Source organism: Aphelocoma coerulescens, chromosome 3, assembly GCF_041296385.1.
Source record: "Aphelocoma coerulescens isolate FSJ_1873_10779 chromosome 3, UR_Acoe_1.0, whole genome shotgun sequence".
Lineage (NCBI taxonomy): Eukaryota > Metazoa > Chordata > Aves > Passeriformes > Corvidae > Aphelocoma > Aphelocoma coerulescens.
In genome coordinates, this window is record NC_091016.1 from 98,516,732 (window position 1) to 98,542,236 (window position 25,505).

At 37.2% G+C, this 25,505-nt stretch overlaps 2 protein-coding genes across 8 annotated transcripts in view; one reads left to right on the forward strand and one right to left on the reverse strand.

Moving 5' to 3' along the window:
- The window catches only part of EYS (eyes shut homolog), a 750,542-nt gene extending 743,699 nt beyond the window's left edge, over positions 1–6,843 (forward strand). Inside the window, exon 48 of the mRNA XM_069011357.1 lies at positions 5,359–6,843. Within this exon, the coding sequence (XP_068867458.1) occupies positions 5,359–6,557 (1,199 nt within the window). The 3' untranslated portion in view covers positions 6,558–6,843. The remainder of the gene's footprint in view (positions 1–5,358) is intronic.
- Positions 6,844–8,099: 1,256 nt separating this feature from the next.
- The window catches only part of PHF3 (PHD finger protein 3), a 49,910-nt gene continuing 32,504 nt past the window's right edge, over positions 8,100–25,505 (reverse strand). For 6 of the 7 annotated variants that reach the window (XM_069011363.1, XM_069011362.1, XM_069011358.1 and 3 more), the window contains 11 exons: positions 24,677–24,854; positions 23,028–23,178; positions 22,745–22,901; positions 21,582–21,698; positions 19,415–19,546; positions 18,643–18,775; positions 17,949–18,141; positions 16,218–16,365; positions 15,027–15,116; positions 13,581–13,776; positions 8,100–12,420 (listed from right to left, as the gene is read on the reverse strand). In XM_069011363.1, coding sequence (XP_068867464.1) covers positions 10,247–12,420; positions 13,581–13,776; positions 15,027–15,116; positions 16,218–16,365; positions 17,949–18,141; positions 18,643–18,775; positions 19,415–19,546; positions 21,582–21,698; positions 22,745–22,901; positions 23,028–23,178; positions 24,677–24,854 — 3,669 coding nt within the window. In that variant the 3' untranslated portion in view covers positions 8,100–10,246. The remainder of the gene's footprint in view (positions 12,421–13,580; positions 13,777–15,026; positions 15,117–16,217; positions 16,366–17,948; positions 18,142–18,642; positions 18,776–19,414; positions 19,547–21,581; positions 21,699–22,744; positions 22,902–23,027; positions 23,179–24,676; positions 24,855–25,505) is intronic. The other variant, XM_069011359.1, reaches the window with a different exon arrangement.

Consider the following 25,505-nt stretch of genomic DNA (forward strand, 5'->3'; position numbering starts at 1 on the left):
AAGCTGCAGAAGGGTGAGAATAAGGCTCATCTCTTCTCTGTTCTTCGTTCCCTCATTCTATCCATTTATAGCTCTTCCTCTTCTTCCCTGTTTTCTCTCCTTGGCTTTGGGCCTTATTCTGGTGTCTTGGGGTGACTGGCTACTGGAAATGCTCAGGAGGCATGTCAAGGACAACTACCAGTCAGTTAGGTTTCCTCTCAGGTGGACACCACAGTGCATCATCTTCCTTGGCCACAGATTGTAGCCATTCAGTTGGAGGCTGATAGGGCTATTTCAACCCCTTCTAGATAAGAAAAGTTCTGCTCCTGGAAGAATATGTAAGGGGTGACAGGGTAAGAGGATGTGGTCCAGGTCCATGTAAAATCATACAGGAAAGCAGGATGAGAGGAAAATGTGAAGAACAGAATGATGAAAAAAAAGAATGAAAGCAATGCGACCTCAGCTCAGCAAGGCAGGAAGGAGCAGTGAGCAGATACCTCTTGGAGCTGTGATGGTTATAGGATGCATCATGCCAACACGAGGCAATAATACTGCTAAAGACACAGGCATTGCATTATGGTGGCTTAACAAGGTCAGTTTAGAGTGAAGATGAGCACATAGCAGAACCTACAGTTCTGCTGAGTAAAAGGTTTCATTAACTGGGAATGATTCCCATGAATGTTACTGATTATGAGAATAAAAGGTTCAAAAGTTTGCTCTGCCACCAAGATGGTGCCAATCATAATAACAACTTCTAAAAAAAAAGGTGGAAGGAGAGTGGAGGAAATGCTACTCAATACCACAGTGATAGAAACTGGCATTCTGGGCTTGAGCCAGAGGGCAGAAGGGTGAGGTAAAACCAAGAGAAGGCACAGACTGCAAGCATACACCCAGAGATGCTGTCTCAGGGCTGCGAAACAACTAAAAGAACCAAGACTGTAGATGTTCAGTAACCAGGAAACCACAGTGACACTCCTGGGACACTTAAGCTGCAGAAGCTGCTGAGGCACTGAGCTCATCAAAGCCTCTGTCCCCAGCTTAGCATAGAGGCTTCTGCTCAGTAACAGGATGAGACAAAAGACAAGCAACACATGGCTTAAAGGAATCTAGACCTTGAGCAGTCCCAGGAACTAATGTGAGTTTTGAGCACACAGGGAGCCTTCAGGGACACTTGCATCTCTCTTATCACTGGGACCATGATAAAAGCAGCAAAAAAGTGAACTGACTACAAGACTGCATCCACTACTTCAAAAGTTACTTAAAAGTATGTTCTGGAAGCTCCCTTGGCCATACAAACTAGTGGGAAATCCATCTTAATTTGCAGTGGAGTGTAGGAAAAACCTCAGGTACTCTTTTAATAGGTAATAAAGGCCTTGCCTTACACAGACACACACCACAGCACAAGGGTAAAGTCACTAAAGAAGAGAAGAGACCTTGAAACAGAAATGTTAAAAATACCATCCAGGATGCCATCCCTGCTCACAGTGTCAGCCTGAGACCCTCTGACATTGTATTCAGCCCTCCTAGGAAATACATCCGTATTAGGCATATTTGGTAATATAGGCAGTAAATGCAGAGATCTTTGCCCAACACAGCTGTGTAAATTGAATATTATCACATTTTTACTCTGGTGATGCTTCTGGCCTGAATATGACACCTCCAAGTAGAGTGCAATATTCCTAGAATGCATTTCCAACTGTACCAAGTTTTGACAAATTATGATGTACACAAGTTTCCTATGGTAACATAGAAATATGGAGAGTTGATACTGCTTGAGCATGATCCCCTCTTTGGATGGGGTTATACAGACACACCTGCATGTCCAGATAAAGACTGAACATGGAAGGGCATTGTCACCATTTGGAAGAATTTAAAATTTGACAGTGTGACTAACCAATTTGTTGAAGAGACTTACATACTTTTTCATAGTAGTAGCAAGCTGAAAAATTTTGTGATGCACTCAGAATTCATCATAAGAAGACACTATCACAGATAATCCAGATCTCACAGTAGCAGTTGGATGTACTTATAGGAGACTTTTCACTAACTCCCACTTTTAGGAACTAACTGCTCAAGACACAGGGCTGACTAGGCTTCTGGGAATTCTGACATCCGATATGGCAGCTGGTGCGACTTGTGCACATAATAAAACCATGAAAATAAGGTTACGAAGAAAAATTCACACCTGCTTTGGAGTTCTGGCTTCTAATATGGAATAGAGACAATCCACTCTGAGGCAGAGCAACTTTGACGTTCTGTCACTTGGTGAAAATCCTGAAGTAGGATTTGCAGGTAGAAGTGCTGTTTTATCTTCAGAACAGGTCTTTCCTTAAGGCAATACCTGCTACAAAATTCCCTTTCCTTGAGAAGAAAACAATCTTTTAGCATTTGGGCTATAAAAAACCACTTTTTGTTTTACTGAAACAGGGAATATGACAGGGGAAGGAAGGTGCATCAGAACAGAACTGAATGCTAGTAAAAATTTTGTTCAACACCCAGAGTCTTGACATGTTGCAGTTTCAAGGCCCAGCTAAGCTACAACAGTCTACTTCTAAAGGAGATTCAACCTTATTGACACAGACTGCCTTACAGTTCCTTGCATCCAACAGGTTGGGCAAAGACTTGCAAGCACAACAAAAGACTAACTGTGAGTGCCTACCTCAGGAGTCTCTCTGCTTTTTCTGTGACACCACAGAAATAGCCCATATTAGATGAGATGACAATCTGAAAAGCCAGAAGCAAAGTTGTGTGTCCTGTGTGTAGGTCGTATTTTCAAGAAAGGGGGGACCAGCTATACATTCTGGTGCTGGAAAAACTAAGCATGTCATCTCCTTCATGCTTAACAAAAGTAAACTTCCTCAGAAAGGTCTCTGGTCACAGGTTATATGAGACAGTCTGAGCAATGATCAAACTGAAATATTGAAAAACCACCCTGCTTCATTGTCTCCTATACCAAGACTGCCAAGAAGAGAAAATCAGTGGCAAGAATGACATCTGTTTAAACTGGTGATACAATTCTTATGATGACATTGGCCTGCACAGGCTCCAGCTGTGCAACTTGGCCCTCAGAGACAGGGAAGATGGAGATCCCTTGTTGAAAATGTTACTGGCTGCTAAAATGAAAAGGATCAAAGACAAGCTCATCATTTGCCTTCACTTTAGGAGGAAGTTTCTTGGACACTGAACATACATCACAGTTGTAAGATGTTTTCAGCCAGTTGTCCCTAGTATTTCCTATGATATGATAAACTTCATGGAGAAATACTGACTGCACCCTAGGATCAACTTTCAGATGCTAAATTTTATCTCAGCACTCTGTTGTTCTTGCCAAAGACTAAAATGGCAAGCCATCTGTGAAAAGAGAAGGTCTAACCAGAGGAGTAAGAAAGTACATCAAGAGCCTCAGGGAGAGTTGAAACTGGAAAGTGTAATTGTTTTGTTCACAAGGAGCACAAATTACTCCAATCTGAAGTGAGGCTTCAAATTTGTGCCAGAACAGAGTACTCAGTGATAACCTCTTTACGCTGTAGGTAGCAGATTCAGTAACACAGATTTGCTCTTGAGCTAAGATTAAAGATTCTAAAACAGACAGATCATCACCAAATGTGCAAAGCTACCAAAACCCTTCCCTGCAGGCCAGAAGTCTTGGAGAACTGCCAGCTTCTTTGGGTCTTGATTACAGGTCAGATGCAACAGCAACCCTGGTCAGATGTTTTCCTTATTCCTAGATAGCAAAATAGGAGTACTTGTGTCCTTATGCAACTCTGCATGTCTGGGTAGGAGAAAGGATTGGAGGCTGCCAAAGAGGTAGTTCAGAAACTTTTCCTCATGTTCCTTTCTTACCCTAAGATTGAGGGCCTGATAAAAGAAATAGACAAGCAGGTTATGTACATTGCTGAAACAAAACAAGTGCATTCAAATTATGCACTGAAAAATCAAGCACACTTAAAGCCACATCACTAAGCAGGAGAAATCACAAGTGAAGGAAATTATATTAAATTTCTGAAAAAAAACCAACCAAGCAAGGTCCTTGAAAAGAACACCACATACCGGGAAGTAAGCCAGATCATCACAACTGGACCTAGCAAGCTACAAGGAAGTGCTCTGCCATCACCAGAGTTGAAAGAAGGAAGAGCTTTTTTCAATCTTTTCATGGGTATCTGAAGCACGGAAGGTGAGGCATGAAGTAACGTGCTCTACAGCCACTAATACAACTGAAACATCCCCACCCTGCCTAAATGGCAACCTGAAGATCTCTTGATTAGGGAGGTATAATTTTAGCAACTTTCACAAGCCTCCAGTAAATTAGGCCATTCAATTTCACCACAGGCAATGTAATTCAAGGATTAGAAATACTCAGAAATTAAACACACATGAGAGCAAACTTCATCATTCTACTGATAGGTCCACCCTTAGGAACGTTGAATCTTTAAGGAAACTGGACCTGGTAGCTATTAGGAAAGCTTGCATTCAAATTTAACAAACATATATACCAGTTTAATTGATAACAACCTGATGTCTATTATTTCCAAAAGTAATAAATAAAAGTTAAATTGCACAGGCAGACCTCAAAAAATTTGAAAATATAACTTTAATTTGCAGACTTTTCTGCTGTCCTCTTCTGTTTCCCTGTCACCTCCCCTATTAGGCTCTATTGCTGCTCTTACAAACTTTTCCAGCTCTCATTTCCTAACCTTTCCCAGCTTTCCTTCTTCATCCTTGAAAGTACAGTTTGAAGTGGTACTCTCTCTCCCTTTTGCACTGCCTGTAAGGCCAGAAACACTGGTAGTACAAGAGATAACTCCCTTCTAAGGTCATGAAGGCCTCCAGAAGAACAATGCAATAAAAAGCGTATCTGTTCTTCCAGATGTCAGATTATTAATCCCAAAACATCCCTGCTGTGAAAAGGAGCTTTCAGGGAAAGCAGAGTATGTCTGGTGCAGACAAACCTGTTCATTAAACTGACAAATCCATCAAGACTTTATTCCACATATTGAGAGTATTTCTGCCTTTGTAACTTGGCCAAAACTTTATTCTTTTCCACTGGGAAAGTGGAATCAGGAACACCGATTCGTATTTCCTGGATGCCAAAGCGATCCTGTTTCCTCCTACCTCACTTACATAGCCTCTGCACAAAAACAGAGCTTTTCAGAAGGTTGGGCTTTTTACTTTGAGGCAAATATGAGCTCAGTTTCCAATAATGGAAAAAAAAAAAAAAAAAGGCCAACAGCAGCTCATCAGGGAACATTTCCCTTTTTGTGATTTAGATATGAGGATGGCCCAAGGAAATGCAGGCACAAAAGCATCAGAATTATGAATATGTTGTTCTTCAGCACAACCCCTCTAAAAATTAAAACTGCTTTATACTGTTTTTTACAGGTGACTTTCTATGTATATCATTAGCAAATGGATTTACACAGTTACGCTACAACCTTGGAGACAAAACTGTCATCCTACAGACCCTTCAGAAGGTCCAGGCAAATGGAAATACATGGCACTCACTCAGTGCAGGAAGAGTTGGTAATGAAGGCTACCTGGACCTGGATGGCATAAACGTTACTCAAAAAGCTAGTCCTGGAATGAATGCACTAGACACACACACAGATTTTTTTGTTGGAGGGGTGTCCTCCTTAAACCTTGTTAATCCAATGGCAATAGAAAATGAACCCACAGGTTTCACTGGTTGTATTCGAGAAATTGTTATAAACAACAGGGAACTGAAGCTTACTGTGACTGACCCCAAAGGTGGAGCCAACATTGGTGACTGTGACGGAACAGATTGTGGTTACACTGTGTGCAAAAATAATGGAACATGTCGAGTTGAAAACTCAGGCTTTTCTTGTTCCTGCCCAAGAGAGTGGACAGGGACCACGTGTGAACAATCTATTCACTGTTCACAAAATATGTGTGGGTCTCACGCGCTCTGTATTCCTCAACCTTCTTCATTTTCATATACCTGTGCATGTGCACTAGGCTGGACAGGTAAGTACTGCGATAACAAAATCAAATTTTATATAGCAAAGTTTGTTGGTAACTCCTACATTAAATACACAGATCCTTTTTATGGAAAAAGAGACCTCCAGTACAGCCGCCTTTCTTTAAATTTTACTACCAATCAAACTGAAGGCTTAATAGCATGGATGGGAAAAAGCGAAAATGAAGATAATGACTTCCTTGCCATTGGTCTTGCCAATGGAACTTTAAAAGTTGTGATTAATCTTGGAGAAAGAATCTCTGTTCCTCTAATGCATAGCAAATACTTTACCTGTTCTGTTGGAAGATGGCATTTCATTACTGTAGTTCAAAACCAAACTTGTATTAAGGTTTATCTTGATGAGGAATTAATCCTTTTTGAAGATATTGACCCACAAAGGAAATACACTGCTTTAAACTACGGTGGCATTTGCTACTTTGGTGGGTTTGAAATTGGCAGGAAAGTCAATACAGTCACTACAGGGCTTTTTCAGAAGGAATTCATTGGTAAAATTAAAGATGTTGTGCTCTTCCAAGATTCTAAAAAGATTCAGCTAATGAAAGCAGAAGGGTACAACATTTATGATGGAAATTCTGGAAATTAATTGAAAAAAACTGTCTTTTAAAAAATGATAAAATTCCTTTTCCTTCTGTTTATTGTGTTAGCTGGCAGTGTATGACTCAGCAACCAATGTAAGAAAGCACTTAAAAAGTAATAAGGGACAAATTTACATGGAGTATTAATAGCATATAAAATATGATCAACTGTTTTACTCCTAGAATTATTTATACATACTTTTTAGCATTTACTTTAAAATAATGGGAAAGTCTGCAGGGTTTTTTTTCTTTATTGTGCTGAAAATAGTTTTGCAAACAAAGAGGTAGTGAAGCTTATAAAGCCAACCATCATTCAAGTGTTTTGTTGCTTCATGAGAACAGACAACTGTTACCTATTTCTCCAACTCTTAAATTTTATTAGAATGTTTCTTTTATAGTTTTATAATATTATGGTCAAGTGTAAAAACTGAAATTGGTGGGGGAAGAAAAGGGGTACTTGAGGGAAAAAGCACATTAACTGCAGAGTTTTTTAAATCTTAACAGCTGTAATTACTTGTTAAGCCCACAAAGACTAATTAGGTAATGAAGTTGTTCTCCCTCCTTTCTGAGTCTGTTAAGAGACAGAGGTTTTGGTCATAGTAAACCAAATTTCTATGAATATATTTTTCATTAATTTTTACTCTCAAAACTAAATAGAGCTGTTCATACATAAATATAAAAATTCCATTCCTTCTCAAAAAGCTGTGTTATATTCTACTTTAGGAAGCAATAAAAAAAGTTCAAGTTCTATTTTAATGTGCTTACACCCATGATGTATGATGGCATCTACATTTCTCATTTGATTGCTGGCTTCGTATATAAGTAAAATTATTAAATAAAAATAATAGTGATTGATTCCTATCTTTTCCTTTTTCACTCTACTATTGCTCAAAAGCACATAAGAAACCATCACCTCCTTGCATGGAAATTCTCTGAAAGCAAGTCGTCGGCATGTACCTGTCAGAAACAAGTAACTATTTTGGGGTGGAGAGGGAGGTGAGGATGGGGTGTGCATTATGGAGCAAAGGCCATAAGCATCTAGAACTAGGTGACACACGTTTGCTTCCACATCACCATACTTAGTGTGTAGCAATGAAAGCACTGTCAAGTCAGTTACAGGTGACTTAAAGATAACTAAAGTGCATGGGAGCTACCCCCAGATGTTTTAGTAAGCATCTGCAACCATCTTTGTGAGGTTCATTCTCTCTTCTTCAGTTGCTCTGAGCCCTCAAGTGATCAGCCTGATGCAACAGTTTCTGCACCTTTTCCCAAAAGGCAGCTCATGAAGCCCACCTGGCATTTGAGCTGTCCCCAGATTCTTCTCTTCCAGTTTCTCTAAGTAGGGCCTTTTATGACCATGTGATGCTGGAGAAGGGAGCATATTTAAGGTTTATCCTGTTCTCTATGGGGCTTCTGGTGTACTGCCAGTTCCTAAGCAGTTCACATTGCCTTTTGTGATCTGAGCAGTGATTCAGTGTAAAACAAGGAACAAGCAATCGGAGTACTTCCAGCTAACACAAATGTTGGAAGGACAGTGACTGAAGGCCATGGAGAAGTAAAATCCTTTATTCCTGTAGTAGCAGGATTTATTCCCATTACACTAACTCACATCCTAGGAACAAATCCTGGAGACTGTTGCTGTTTCTTAATTTAAACACTTAACAAAACTCTCCCTCAAGAGCTGTTTTACTGTGGCTCTCTTCAGGTTTTACATACACAAGGCAGGTAGCAAAGCACTCAGCAAACTTGAAAAATGTTTACATATTCTTTTAAACAAATTATTTCTGGTAGTTCTGGCAGAAAGCATTCCCATCCCTTCCATACAGGCAGTTGCAATTTTCACTGCTTCCAGTTTATTTTCAAAGCAGAGATGGATGCACATGTGAGAGGCAGATCATCAGTGGACTTGGAGTAGACTACTTTTCAATGGATTGGAAGAAAATCTTCACATGCAGATCTGTCAATTTAAAGCTTACTCCAAAAATGAGAACAATGTTTTGGTGCACCTCTGTGCCTACAGAACTCTGGTGTAAATATTTAAACAACAAAACACATGTATAATACTACCAGACATAGTCAATGGCACTACTGCTACACAGACCATGGAATTAATTTGGAAAAGACTAATTTTATTTTAAAGATGTTTGAATATTTCTTTTAGTTACTGAGGATTTTTTAAAATTAGTCTTCTCAGCTGTGAGCCTAAGAAATATCACTTAATAAAAGTCTACCACCTCCTTCATTCAGTGCAAGATTTTTAGCCAATTTGACCGTGAGGTTTCCTGAAAGGTATACAAGTAAAAATTTACCTTAAAATATATTCATAATTAAAACCAACAATTAGGGTGTTGTTAAACTGGGAAGACCTTTCTGGAAAGAAGAGGCTTTTCTACAGCAAAGTGCAAAATGCTCTGTCAGCAGCATAGTAAGGTTGTGTACTCAGTGGAAAAACAAAATGCTGAAAACTGGAACAATAAACTTCAGTTTTTCCTTTATACAGTGGAATATTTTTGTTGCTTCTGACAGACTCAACAAGATGCCCAGTGTATTTTAATAAGTATACTCTTAAGTATAAGAGTAGGTGATTTGTTTTCATGTTTGCATGTTGCTTGGCATTGGTGGATGGTAGTCCACAAAATACGAAGATACCAGAAGTTCCAAGGGTACAAACACTTCTGCCCTTCTGCCCCCTCTTTGTTCTCCAAAACTCAAAACAAACTGAGCCATGAAGTGTACAACAAATGTGGCATTCTGTGACTCAGCCTTCTATATTCATTTAGCCTACAGTTTCACAGCTATGAAATCAAACACACACAGTATGTGAGAAAGTTTTATCATTTTAGAATCAAAATATCCCTTAAAATATTTACATTTTACAGTAAAAAGGATAGCAAAACACAAAGTAATGTACAAGCTTAGGTATTCAAGTTTTTGAAGCATGGAAAATGGTGGGAGAAATGAATTTACTACTACAAATAATTTTCAAGAATTTAGGTTAGAAATGCTTTCTTATTAAAACAAGTGCAGTTTAAAGCAGTAACATTTGAGCAGCTCAGCCTTCCAATTTCTGGTCACAAACTGCTTCAGATGCTTAGGAAATACTTGAAATATAATATAATGAAATACATTTGAGTTTTTTGTTGTACTACTGAATAATTTAAAATAAAACCCCAAACTCTTCACACCACTGAGCATATTATGTTTTGTTGTAACGTGTGGATTCTGAGGCTTTGCTGCAGTCTTTAAAAACAGTGCAATTTAAAAAGGTTATTGTATGAAAACCACCTTTAAAATTATCAGAGCATCTTAAAACAGAAGAGAGCACAAATTACCAAAGGCAGCAACTATATTGCAGACTTGACTAATGCCAACTTCCTCAGCTAAGAAAATTCCTAAGCCTTTATTGCATATTAATAAAAGAAATCTTTAAAATTTTGAATATACAGCAATGTAAAATTTTTAAAAATATTAAACTCCTACTTCTAGCGATAGTTGGTATAATGAAAAAAAGGATGAGTATTGGTACATTGAGTGGTACCAAAACACAGACTTGTTTCTGCAAAACACCAACACAGAATAAAAAAGATGGCACAATCCTAGCAGGCTCTTTTTTTTTTTTTTTTTTGTAATACAAAGTTTTACAACATTACTCTAACAGTTTATTGAAATAGGATCTTAAAAGACTGCCTGCATCTTTTTACCTTTTGCTTTTAGTTCTGTCACTGTGGTCCCTATGTCTTTCTCTGTTCTTTTCACTTTCTCGTTCTCTATGCTTGTCTTTGCTTTTCTCCCTCTCCTTATCTTTTTCATGAGCCTGTTCATCACTTTTAGGCTTCTCTGTCTTTTTTTCTGGGTTTCTAGTCTCTCGGGGGCTTTTGCCATCAGCAGCTCTATCACTGTGTGGAGATCGCACTCTTTCTTTGTCTCTCTGTCCTTCCTCTCTACTCTTCCGCTCTCTCTCTTTTTCCTGGTTTCTGTCTCTGCGCCTGTTTCTTTCAGAATCTTGCTCCCAGTATTTTTCGTTGCTCCACTCTTTTTCATGTCTGTCCTTTTTTTGGGGATGGGTTTCACTGTAAAGTCTTTGTCTATCATTTTTGCCTCTGCTGAACCCTCTCTCCAAATGCTGTTCTTCTCTGCCCCACGGATCACTGTGGCGTCTTTCTGGTCTCCTACTGTCTTTACTCTGAAAAAAATTTTCTGGTCCCAAAAATCTTGATTGTTTGTGAGCCACTGGTAGCCCTTGTGCAATGGGTCCAGCATACTGTGGTGGCTGACCTGATAAATGAGCTACTGGTGGCCATGGCATCATTGGATTTTGAGGAAAACCAAAGCCAGGAGGAGGAAGAAGTGGAGGTGGTAAATGAGGAGGAAATCCAAACATAGGGTTGTTTTGTGGAGGGAAGTTATGAGGTGCAGGAGCCTGAAACTGAAATCCAGGTGGATTAGATTTAGGATGCTGAAAATTCTGCTGCGGAGGTCCAACAGATGAGAAGCTGCCACTTGCAATAGGGCTTGGGACTTTGGAAATAAATTCAGAACGAGAAGAGTTTTCAGTTTCAAAATGAGATGAAGTTGCGGCTGGTCCTCTTCTAAATGAGTTCACTGTTTCAATGTTTTGCATCAGTGCATCTTCCTGTGAGTGTTTGGTATCTTCTGCTTGTGATGCAACTGTGTTATCTGCCTTAGCTGCAGCTGAACTGAACTGTGTTTCATTGGTTTGTGCATCACTTTGATACATGTTTAAGCCCCCTTCTCCAGAAAGCTGTTTATTCTCTGATTCTCCTTGATCATTTCCTGAAGCATTTTGTCGGTCTTCATTTCTGCTAATATCTCCGTCCTTGCTTTCTGAAATATTAGTCTGCTGGCTTCGTCCAGCTGCCTGTCGTGGGTCTCTTTTAAGATTAATAAATGGTGGTGATTTAGAAGTATTAGCAGTGGTACCTTCAGCAGAGCCTACATTAACACTGTTCTCATTGGGTTTTTTTCCTGAATTTGATGAGGAAGAAAAGCTGGAATTTGTGCTCCTTCTAACTTCCTGTGCAACACTATCCTTTTCCAGTAACTGTCGCTTTGGGTCATTTTCTTTACTTTCTTCAGTTTCTTTATTCTGTGACTGAGCAGACAAATTTGCTAAAAATGCCTCTGTGGAGACATCTGGAGGTTTTCCCTTAAGACTCAGCCCTATCAAAGAACCAGCACTTCTTGAAGAACCTGAGGTCCCTACAGCTGCTGCATCCACAGTTACAGCAGCATTAGTGGATTCTTGAGGATCATCCAAACCAGTCTTTGCTTCACTAACTTCAGCAGTTACATCAGCAACATCCATGGTTTCTTCTTTCAAGGTTGCCTGTTCATTTAATAATGGTATGTCTTCACTAGGACCCGCTTCTGACTTGCTGTGCTCATAAACCTGCCCTGTTGTACCCAACAGGCTTTGAAGAATATCATCCACTGGCAACGGTTTATTTGCCAGCTCCAGAGTAGAAGGCTGGTTTTCCCATCCAACCAGGACTCCAGGAAGAAACCTGAGAGGCTTTGGTGGTTCATGTTTGGTACTTTCCACCAACGGTTCAATAACTGCTGGAGCATCGTCTGTATTAGACTGCTGTGGTTTATTTCTCTGCTTGTGTAGCACAGTTGTGAAGGAATTAAAAAAATTATTTTCCTCTTCTTCTTCTAGTGCCAAATCATGATGGGAGACTTCAGGTTTGCTTGGCTTGCTTTTCTTCTCTGGTGGCAAGCTACTCAAGGTACTTTCAGCAGCTTCATCTGCAAAACTACTGGTAACACTTGAAACAGCAGTAATCTGCCTCTTCATTTTCTGGCGAATTATCAATCCCAGTAATAAATTTGGTCGATGTATTTCAATCCCTGTACAAAATTGTAACAGCAATTTATCATCTCTTTGTATTGTGGTTAAGGTAATAAATTTAACAAAAATAACCCCCATACATGTACAGTGTACTATTGAAAGTAATAATCTTATGATATTTGAAATTGTTCTGCTTGTCATGTTAAACATTAACAATACTTAAAATAATAAAAATATTTATTTCCAATATTAAAATTATAACTTCAAGCACTGCCAATTAAAATTGTTTCATACACTGTAACTTCCAAATAGAAAATACAAGAGAGTTATATAGGACATCTAATCTCATCAGAAACAGCACAGAAGTTAAACATCATGTTAGTCTAACATAGCTACAACATGCTAACAGTGGTAGCAAGGTATAATAGGGAAAAAAAGTAAACAGAACACTTGCAAACGCAAAGTCTCCTCATCAATTTGTGTTAGACATACTTCTTCAAAGATTTACCAAGAGCAAATTTCAGAAACGTTTCCCTCATTCCAGGAAAGGCATCATGCTTCAAGGCACACTATTACCTATCTCTTCACTATCTATTTTGTTCTGTATCACTGCAAAAACTTGAGTTGTAGCTCATTCTCTCTTCATTTTGGCTCTGCCTATCTCAAAAAGAGAGATCATCTACAAGTTTTATAACCAAGATAAATTGATGCAAAATAACTCAGGTGTAAGCAGAACAACTGAGAGCCATTTCCAGACCTTTTCTTTCTTGCCCATCTACATTTTAAACTTTCAATGAATTTTTTGTAAGGAACTTTGGAATACTTTAGAAAAAAGGTTAGTATGTTTCAAATAATGAAAAATACTATTTTAAATTGAGAGTATCAATTTGGAACTCATGACTTCTACCATAGTCCACTTGTGTGACTGACTTTACTGACATTGAAACCTACAAAGCCACCTGTATTAGAGAGAGAGGGTAGCAGACATAAAACAAGGTTGTACACACTAATTTTTTAGTCTTTGAAATATCAGAATAATCTAGCAAGGGGTAATTAATGTCTTTTCAAGGAAACTAATATAATAATACTATGGAAAACTCATTACATATTTGAACAAAATAGCTAGCATTTTAAAATTTTATTTCTTCTTATATTTCTGCTGCCAACTTCTTTAAGTAGCATTACAATAATAAAGTTCCAATATCCAAGTTGTACTTACCAGGCCCATCAAAAGGCACAAGATGATGAGGGACTTTATCTGAGGAACCTAAAGGGATGAGGTACAAATCTTTCACTTGCTTCATGTTATTGGCCGCTACACCATAACGTTTTCTACTGCTGAAATAGGCGAACAATAACGCATAGGAGATCTGATCCTCTTCAGTTACTGGGGTAAAGCGAACCACACAGATTTCCTGGTTACAAGAAGAGAGAGAAAAACATGGTCAAGTTTATTTTTCTGTGAAATGTTATTTTATTTACTGACTGCTCTTAAAAGAGCAATGCTGAGGAGAAAAAGCTATGCCAAAAAGGCAGAGAACAACAGAGGAGACAGAAGGAGCAGAAACATGGCTAAAAATAGTTCAGAACTAGATAAAACAAATAGAAAGCATTTAGGATGAAAAAATTAATTGAAGTGCGTGACAAAAGAGACAATATTTTAACAGCCAGCTAAATAACAAGTTTTAAGGAAGCTTGCCAGCTTCCAATGAAGTATTCTACTCCCTACCCTAAACATTACTAGAAAGCTGCATTTTGTAGTCTGTTGTGTCCAAGATATCCACTCATAACAGTGGAAGACCAGTCTTCAGATCCCAGAATTACGCCCAAAGCCCAGCTCAGGAGTTGATGATGCTGATGCTGTTTAATGGCTTAATGAACAGCCTGGAAGTCTGGACATAAGACCCTCTGCAAAACTGAGATGGCACCTAAGCAGGGGCAGTGGTGCACATGCTGAAGGGCTGGTGGCCATTCAGAGGGACCTCAGGAGGCTGAAAAAAAAGGCTGACCTTTGTCAATGTCAGCAAAAGCAAAATGCAAAATCTTGCATTTGAGCTGGAGTAACCATATGCACCAGGACTGGCTGGGGGACTGACTGCCTGGAAAACAGCTTGGCATAAAATAATGTGGGGGTCCGGGTGGACAAGCTGAGTTTGAACAGGTGATATATCCATGCCAAGAAGGCCAACTGCAATCTGGGTGTCAGAATCAAAGTAGCCAGCAGACCAAGGGAAATGGCTATTCCTTTCTATCCAGCACTTGCAAAAACAGCATCTGGAAAAGACTTCCTAGTTTTAGGTTTCCCAGCACAAAGGCAACTGGCACACACTGGGACAAGTCCAGCAAAAAGCTGGATGGTTTTGCACAATGTAACTCTACTGAAAATGAAAGGGTAACACTTCAGATGTGAAGTGGTATCCAATCATTCATGGCAAGTTACTGTGTCAAAGGAAGACAAGTATTCTCACACAGCAAATGACAGTTTAAGGTTAGGTAGGAAGAAAGTAAATGCCAGCAGTTGCCACCCATCCCATTCAACATAACCATAAGATATTCCTAAAGTTCACCTATTCTGCACGTTTCAGAGAGAAAAAAAAAAAAACAAGTATCTTTACAATGACTAAGATGCATATTAAACAGCAAGTCTACTACGTAAAATTCTTACCTTGGTCCCTGAAGCTTTGATTTTTTCTACATAATCCCAGACAGTGTGGGGAGATATTCTGCCACCTACTTGAATGCTATCAGGTAAATCCTATGAGAAAGGACAACAGAAATGTGAATCCAACATAAATATTGGGGTAAATCCTTCATCCAGTATCTGTTTCATAAATTCAAAACATACTTAGTTCTTTTGTTTCTTAAATTATAATTTAAAAATATCAGTAGAAGTTACAGCAGAAAAAAAAATTTAAACTCTGGACCTTTAAAATATCAGTGCAAAGTCAATGATATGTACCAAATTAGTTATTGTTCAATACTGTTCATCTATACCTTGCCAAAACTATTCCTTCTGGTAACATTAACTGCAAACATAACTGTACTGTGCTCTGGTAACACTCAAGCTATCTATAAGATCACACTGCAATGAGAGCTCCACCCCATGTATATAATAAACTTTCAACATATTCATTAGGAGGGGAAAACATAACCTACGTGTGTATGTATATACAGATGTAAATTCTTCATGGATACTATTGAGTTCCCTGTTCCCAAGAAAAAGAAACAGACTTTCACAAAAATATATTTTTGAAATAAAGCAGAAGAGTTTTGAAAAGGGCATCATATTCATATAACAATCCTTTAGTATTAAGGATTACTGCATGGCCTGCACTTCCCTGAAGATCTACAGCAAAGTAAACACAATCTTACTAATAGAAGACCTAAGCCCTTTTAATTAGAAAGGTGACACATCCTGTGTAGCTGTCAAGAAGGAAAATTGAGCCTTATAAGTAAGCTCTCTGATCCATATTTTGTGACATGAAGACAACTATTATAAGCAGTTGCATGCTTTTATTGTCTCTCAGACACAGAAGAGAATGTTACATAAACTTTTTTTTAGAGACAATTTAGTCACAATGCAAGGTTAGGACCAGAACTGCCACCAGATAGGCAAAAAAAATAAACTCCATTACACAGGTTTCTGTTATAGATAGGAAGATGAACCAGAGGTTCATGTAATGAATGCTTGACTTACAAACATAGACCTTAACCTATGTCCTCCCACAAATACTTTATTCAGTAAAACGATCATGCGTCACTGTCTTCCATCATTATACTATTATTAGCGTATAAGGTAAACAAGTTGGTAAAATTAATAAATGAATTGTTCATTCTTTGCAATAAATATAAATACCTCTGTTAAATATTCAAAGGAGCCAGAAACTGGATAAGCCTTAATAACAAACTTTGCTACTGAAGGCATATTGATAAAGCCCTTCCAGATGAAATTCAGGCGTGCCAGAAACAGACTTTCACATTCCACAGTACCAGGTGTTTCTGACCTAAAAAAAAGATGAACAAAAACCCACTTGGTTTACAACATGATATATCATGCAAGACAGTGTAAATCATCATTTTTCTTTATCACAGAAATGCAGTATTAGCAAGAATTTTCTTTTTCAGTTAAGCATATTTGAGGGTCAACAAAAAGAGACCAGCAGACAACCATGTTTCTCATCTTCCAGTGGAGTACCTCTGTGGTACAGGAAGGACAGTCAGATAAGGAGCACATTAGTTCACTAATCTATCTTTTAAAAACAGAGGATTCTTGTTTAGTCCAAGAATTATCAAATGCTACTGAAGAGGACACAAACACGCACAAGTGCTGCAGAGACAGCAAAATCTTCCCCTGCTAGGGACAAGATGACAACACCCTGCCTGCTGGCCTATACTGCTTTTCTGTCTCCTACATTTTGTGCCACCACTGTCTGTCCACCACCTGAATGCCTATGTCACCCTACTCTCTCATCCCACAAACTGGCTCCTCATGTCTTCTCACCTATGCATCATTTCCACACCTCCTGTGAGTGCCTCCTCCCAATTTCACCTATAGAAAACCATTTTTCCTCCCTTTGAAAAAAAGCCTCAGTTTTGTCAACAAAGCAGCTGAAAAAATTAATGGGATGACTTAAATAATTTCACAGGAGAGTGTTTCTCAACCTGAGTGTTTCCTTATGAAGAAGATTACACATTTCAACATTTCCCAACAAGTTGCTATCAAAATATACTAGGCATGCTATTAGCAGTTTTAAGCTGCCCAGTAGTACCAGATATTGTGCTGTTACAGTAACAGGGTAACCTATGTTTATTTCTGTCTACACTGGAAATTACCTTGAATCTGCTGTAAGCTATTCAAAAACCAAAGTTCACTGTCCTTGGTAAAAGATCACACTGCCCTGATTAAGGCAAAATTTCAGTATGAACTCTGGTCAATTCTAAATAATTGGGAGTTGATGTTTTTCTAAAAAAGGCTCCCTCAAACCAGAAAGAAAGTCTCATAAACTGCAATTACCTTTTTAGCATGTAGCAGAGTGTGTAAGAAAACGAAGAGAGATCTGACAGCAAATACAGCAAAACATCAAACAAGCTGCTGCTACCCATCATTTCTAGAAAAGCACTACTTTGGAATTTGAAACTAGCCTGATTTATCAGTGTAAATGCTCTGTTTAGAGCAATCTCAAATTCCCTGAATTTATATATACACATATACAAAGGCACACTCATTTAAATGCAGCGTTATACATACTACATGCCTTAACAGCAAAAGGCAATATGAAATCCATATACTGATTTTTTTGTAATATGAGCTCTTTTTAAACCTTGTTGCACCAGAAAATGTTGGTTTTTTGGGAAAAGTAAACTATGTGGTAACTAGAAGTTTGCAATGACAATAATATATGTAGCATTATGTATATAAATGCACATCATTTACTCCAGCAGAGAACTCCATTCTTAAAATGTGTACAACTTCAAGTACCCAAATGGCTTAATGAAATGCCATTAAAAAAGCAGCTTTAGACATAGTAGCTTAACAAGATTAATAATGTCTTTCATTTAAAAATACTGTTTCTACAGCTTATATTACTTTGGGAGAGGTGTGAATGATTTTGATGAGTCTTGCTTATCATCTTCCAGTAATTCTGAAGCTAAAATACTTGATGTGGAGGAGAGTGCGTCCGCAATGCTCTCTGCTTCATTGTCTGACTGCTTCCGTGCAACCCCAACAGACACTTTCACCTTCTTCGCAGAGAGGTCATCAGTAGGTGGTGCCATTCGGCCTGCACAAAAGCAAGTGCAATGGCTTTCATTTTTTATTAAAGAAACAAAAAGAGGACTTCCTCTGAACACAAGGAAGACACACCAGAAATACTATATATTGCCATTGAAGTGGGATAGGATAAGAAACTCACATACTTTGCATATATTTATATAATGTATAAATTAATACATTGTATATGTTTATACAGTATTAAACATAAATTTGCCACTGCAATGGCATAGGATAAAGAAATGAGGAATGAACAGTAGTATGTACATCCACTATAGGGATTTCACTCTTTGAAGCTCATTTTTTTTAAAAAAGAAGACAAGTTTATGACAATAGACTATCCTTTTAATAGTCTCTTCTGTAAATTATGAAGTAAAACACTCCTTCCATAACTTTGTCAGCAAACTAAGTAAAAACTCACATTTATTTAAATTCTTGAGGTATATTGATATTTATGACTGAAAATTATAGAAGCATGATCTATTTATTTTCATGTGCTTTCCCAAATTACCTATGCAGATTTTGCAGTTTAGATCAAAGAGATGATTTTTATGTTGACTTGTGGTGTCCGGAGATGCAGATTCGTTTATTTCTTTATCCTTTTCAGCTTCTTCTGACTTCTCAAATAACTTCATATTAGGTTCCTAAGAAAAGTCAAACACATTTCAGTTACCCTTTTTTTAATCCCTCTTCTAATATTCCTAATATTCCTTAAAAGTTTTATGGTGTTTTCCTCCCTTCAGACATAAACTTCCTTCAGCTGTAAAATTCTATCACAAAATCTACAAATGCATTACAATAACTAATCAGTATTCTCAAATATCACAGAATGCACTAGGTTGGAAAAGACCTGTAAGATCAAGTCCAACCTATGACCTAACACCTCCTCATCAACTAAACCATGGCACCGACTGCCACGTCCAGTCTTTTTTTGAACACATCCAGGGACAGTGACTCCACCACCTCCCTGGGCAGGTAATTCCAGTGCCCAATGACTATTTCAGTGACGATTTTTTTTTTTTTTATCTTTAGGTAACATTTAGAATATTTTCTAATTTCTACTTTCTGTTTTCTACTACTTCATCATACAGTCACAGACACAACATAGAAGGAAAGGAATCAACAAAATCACCAGACCAAGGAGTAAAGATAAAAGAAAAATTAAACTCAAACCAGACCTAGCAGGTAATTATAGACCTGAACGACAAAATCATAAACGAAACACTTTATAACCATGTTGTCTATGAACTAAATATACTGAAGTGCCATGTTTTCTTTTCTACCTGAATTTCCATTACTTCCTCTTGTTCTTTCATTGGTGTCTCGCTTTCTATTTCTATTTCTCCTTTGTGAGTAATTTTTGTGATAGGTCTTCTTTCAACCTCCCTCTGTTCTTTCTCAATCATTTCAATTGTCTGTGAAAACAAGAAGTCATGTGTAATTATTCCCATACAGTAAAATTTGGAAATCCAGAAATATAAGAGCTACTAGTATTGCAATTAGGAAACCCTCCAGGAAGAAAAGTAATACATTCTTATTTTACAAGTGTCAAGTAGCTTCATAAAGGAAACATGCAAGCATCCTGTCCAACTTCTCCTACAGTGTAGAACCAAGTACTTACCAGGCATGCATTTAAGTAAGTTATAAAGCAAACCTTCAACACTAAATTAAAGTACTGGCAATTCTGATTTCCCAAGAGCTAAAGAAAAAATACATCCATTCTTTTCCCATAATAATAGGGACAAGGTAAGATATAAATATATGCAGATTTGTATCATTTTTCAAGAGCTTCTTTTTAGTACATAAACCTAATGCTTCACCTCAAAAAACAAATTTAAAGGTATTCTTAAAAATAATGGAGATGTTAATTCTGATCAGCACTGCTGCTTTGCTTTCTTGCAATAAAATAAAATGTATAAAGCATTATTTCTAACATTGCCTCTTAAAGCACATTTCCATTTCTTACACCAGGAAGGGGTTGTGTTGGCTGTCCCAAATATCTTAAGCCTGATTTACTAAGGAAACAAGGATCCTATGATTGTTTTGTCTGCCTGAAAAATATCAACATACTTTTAAACATCCTGGGAAAAAAAAAAAATAGTGAGTAGCAGTCTCAATGCCTTGCTTAAATAGTAACACAAAAAATACTGTCAAATGATACATCCCTATTTATTTTACACGCTTCTAGAAATTTTGAAGCATTTCTCGGAAATAATTAGGACCCTTCAGCAATCTTTTGAGCAGCATATGCTTTTGTTTGGAAGATATTTCTCATAGCAGTGGAACAGTATTTTGCATGGTCTGTTTTCAGAATTTCCCTAATATTTATAAAAATAAATGTAAAAAAGATCCACTACAAAAAATGGGCTTTGGATAGATACAGAATAAACAAACTTTTCATTCTTTATAGGTCTTTGAAACAACTTCAAGATAATCAACAACTGGTTTTGCATAGAAAGTACCAAAAGTTATCATGATTCATAAACAGGTCTAGCCACAATGTGCAATGACAAGGAAAAAACACAGGAATAATTACTACTGCAATGCACACTGCAGTCTCTGAAACAGCATCCCACTCTACCTTATCAGTTATTACCAAACATTCATTCTCAGCACACAGATGAATTTACACTACCCAAATATCGTGCTTTTAGGTTCTATGATGTGGAATATAAATACCAAAGATTCTGTCAACATAAATCCACATTTTGTAAACTACAGAATTTTTAATGGCCATTTCCAAGCAGCTGCAGTTATCATCAGACTAAATGTACAATAAATGGGGCAATGTCTAGCAAAAAGGAATTTTCTATAAAAATAATACAGGTCCTCTTATTCCTGTTTCTCCTTCTAAACTCTCAGCACAGTTTTAGAGAGTGACTTTCTGTTTCAAGAAGTCATGCTTAAATTAACCTAGTAAACTTCCTACACTTTCTTGGGGGTTTTTTGTTTCTTTGTTGTCCCTTTAGGCTGCTTTGCCGACTGGCAGATCAGGTTTTCAGCTCTGGATTTACTTCCTGGGGGCTGATTTGTAACGCTTTAGCAGTAAGTTAGAAACAACATCAGTCTGCTTTGGTTGGGTTGTCCAAGAAGATCTCTCTCCCTCTTTAAGAAACTGGTGTTTATAAAGCTCCAGCAACAGCTTTAAAATCTTGCGGAAAATAAGGACAAAGAAGCCTTCACTCTTGAGACAGAAAAAAGAAAGAGCAAGCAGCAACAAAGTTGCAAGGCAAAGGAAAGCTCCTTTCAAACTCTGACTACACTTCTTTCACTTCTGTCATAACATCATCTTTGGGTTTTCAATACTAAATTAATTATAGACATCCTCCTGCTTGGTCAGAGCTGCTTTGTGCAACATCCATTTTGTTCTTTCTGCATACATTTAACCTGCAAACAGAAGTTAAACATGCTTAGGTTATAAAATATACTACATAAGTTGACAAATCTCACATGTCTGTTTTCTCTCTGTCTCCAAGCAGCCAGTTCTTTCGAAGCCAGTTCTTCTGGGCTCATTTTTATTAGATGGTCTGGAGTAACCTCCCCTTTCAGTACTTTCTTAAATAATATCTAGAAGAAACAAGAAAAGTAACTATTGCTATCAAGACAAGAACAGCTTGAAGCAGGAAATAAATCAGAGAAGTAACATGCAACATGCTCTGTACAGTTAAATGGAGCGTGTGGGTTTGTAATTATCTCCACTGCAGGAAGCAGTACTAGATTTTATAACATAAAAAGCTTAATTCCAGAGCTCCATTTATTCTACATAACAATGTATCTACATATATCCTTAATGATCCAATGTATAATTAACTGCCATTTCAAAAGAGAAAGAGAGTTTATGCCCACTGCAGCAGTAACTCAGACATTTTGTTGGTTTTTTTTAAAAGGTGCAAATCCTCTGCATCATACAAGAAAGAGAAGAAAGTATCAAAGAGGATATCTGTGCTTCTTAACTAAATGAAGTCCTAGGGTAAAAAAAAGACAACCAACTAATTTAGCAGTATGAGCAAAGAGAAAGCAGAAGTTAGCTGTTAGATAAAAATTAACATAGAAGTTCTTACAATTTACAGTTGGCTACCTGTAATGGCAAAATACTATAAACAAAGCAACTTGATCACAATAACTGATAAAGGACAAAAGACAGAAGCTGAGGAGGTATGATTTTGAACAAGGGGTTCATAGAAAGCAGAATAGAGAGTGAAGACCAAGCTTGAGAAATCTGGGTGTGAAAAAGCAAAGCGAGAAGATCCTGGACAGAAAAACAGTAAGTGCAGTAAACATCAAAAAATTATGGGGGGAACAGGAATATCTAAATAACAGATCAGTAGTAAAGACAAACACAAACTAGGCAGGCTATATCTACTACACTTTAAAACCAAACAAAAAAAGGTACACTGGGAGCAAGGAGTTGGAAAATTAATAATGGGGAAGAACACAGAGGACACTGAGTGCCCAAAGAGCAAACAACATTATAAAAACAAGGAAACCTAAAAATACTCCCCGAACAGGTTAAATTGCAGGAGGATTTATAATGTTTCTATATTGAAGACTGTTCCTTTAATCTACAGCAAATCAATGATTTCTGCAAAGGACAACAGACAAATCACACATACATTATTTTTAGGATCTTTCAGATTGAACATTAAACTTCTGTACTTGTTCTTATACTTTGCGTCAGTGTCACGAAAAAAAGAAAACAGCTCTCTTTCAATCCTTGTGGCAACTTTTGCTGCTCTCTCCTCAGGAATCTTTAAACTGGAGTCTGTCAATCTGTAAGAGAACACAATGGCAAAAATTACAAAATACATCCAAATAATTAACAGTTTTTCCTCTGCCTTCCAAATGAAAATATTTATAAACACAAATTAGTAATTTAATTTCTTAATATATCTTTACCTTTTCATCAGAATTTCCTTAAGAGATTGCTTAACACTTTGTCTTATCTGATCAGCAGAAGGTTTGGAAGCTGGCACAGCTGGCAGGTGTGTTGCACTAATGGATCCTTTCTCATTTTTCTTTTTCTTAACTTCTTGTTTCTCATGCATACCTATCAAAACACACAGTTAAAAATTGTAAAATACTGAAGTAACTTTATTTATAAACTTTTGCTGCTGATGGAATTACTTTCATGAAGTTTTACTTCTAAACTGCTAAGAATTGACCATCAAGAAGGAGTGGACCCCAGGATGGATGGTTTGTGTTTGGCTGGGGTTTTTCTCTTCTTTGGTTTGTATTTTATGTTACTTAGATTAATACAGAATAAAAACTTCCTTAGCAGAAGCAGGGGGTTTGCCCTTTGACCTACGGTATTTTCTTCTACACTAAACCAAGATGACCAGTCTTGATCTTAAGTATGATTTTTGACTCTGAATTTTTGTAACAGCACAGATTAATTTTTCAATGAATAAACTGAGAAATAATATACTATGAAGTACATATAAGCATAATAAGCTTTACTTTAAAATACCATTTTACATTAAACTTAGCATTTCTGCATCTGTTAGCCATCAAAATTATTTCAATTATCTCATCTTCTGATTCAGGTAACACTCAAGGTCATTTTAAGTTTTGTGTCATACATAATAAAAATAATGGATAAGTCTAATCAAACTAAAATCATTAAAGCCAAATTACTAATTTTCAGAGGGTCAACTGAAAGCTCAGTTGTGTCAGCATGTGAACATGTCACTAATTTCCAGCAGTACCCTTCTATTTAGGAAAGCAATGGGAAATAAATAATACTAATTTTTTCACTTTATACTCAGAAAAAAAGGAACAAGTTGAAGACTGATAAAGATTTCCAGAATGCATCAGCATTGGCCAAAGACCAGAAGAGCTAAATTATATATATTTTTAGACAAAAATTCAAAGCTTGAGTTTCAGAGTAAAGACACAGTTCTCACACAAAATCACATTAGCTTTGCTGCTGAGATTTCAGTCCCAAATGACAAAAACTTCACATTACAACGATCTGAGAAGAAAAATCCTTCCTGGAAGGGAGCTGGGGAGAGGATGGAGGTTGCTGTGAGGGAAAATATGTCCCTTCAACTTTTCGAATGAAGTTTAGATGAAAATCTGATGACTCAGCAAGCAATATAATGATCCTCTTTGAAATGAGTTGATAAAATTATTTGTCAATTTGTGCAAAAGACATCAGTAAGTCAAAATATAATTTATACAGCACTGAAATCAGTTTTATATATACAAAGCATTTCACAGTATTTTACAAAAGAGTATTTCAAAGTCTCATACAATGTAAAATAAAGCTTAATACAGAGAGGTCAGTGTACTTTTTCTCCCACTTTTGATTATGTGAGCATCCTCTACTATTGAAACAGCAAACACATATCTACCTACTAAAAAAAACTTAAAAAGAAATGATAAATAGAGATCATAAATGTTATGGGAACAAACAGCTCTTCAGATCATCATCACTTCCACTACGGAATGTGATTGGAAAAACTGATGCTATAAAGAAAGTTATCATCCTTTACTGTTAGATAGATGTCAATTGCAGCATGAAGGACATCCTCAAACACTGGTACCTGATTTTGTGGACCTTTCCACTGTACTGATGGATTCTTTACTTATTTTTTCATTTTTATCTTCAGGGGACCGCCGAGGAATCACAGCAGTTTGTGATCCTTTCCGAGCAGGAACATGCTGCCCTTTTTTAGTATCTGAGTCTCTGGACTCCGGTAAGTTCTTGCCATCCCCAGATTCCTGAAATAAACATTTACATATGTAAGCATGCTACTGAATGCTACAATCAACCTCTACGTAATTACCACATTTTTCCCATTTTTTCCTTTTTACGCTGTACAATGTATACCCTGGATGTATGTGCCACCATATAATTTTCTAAAGAGTTACTGAAAAATATCCCAAATTACTGCCAAGCATTGCTTAACAATCTCTCTTAAATATTGGCTCAAGATACAGCACAGGCAATTTGCATTTAAGCTCTGTGTTGGAAAACCACTAAATTTGCAGTTACTCTAAAAAAGTCAGGGATACCAATGAACATCCCTTAACCAGTTTTAGCCACAGAGGTCACTGATGTTTAGAAAGCATATGTAAACTAAAATTAAAAAGAACAGCTTACATTCCAGAATTTCAATACTACTACTCAGAAATAAGACAGGATTACTGATGATTGTTATCATGAATACGACATTATATACTAACAGACTAAAGAACTGTCTCAATAATCTTTGTAAATTATCCTTTGGTGAGTAAAATTAGACATAAAAGGTAGAAAAGCCCCAATCAAAGCACTAGGCATTTTTTTCTACATACAACCTGAAATAAAACCAGATTTAACTAAAAATACTGTTATCATACTGGTTTACAGATACTTTAAATATCAGCAGC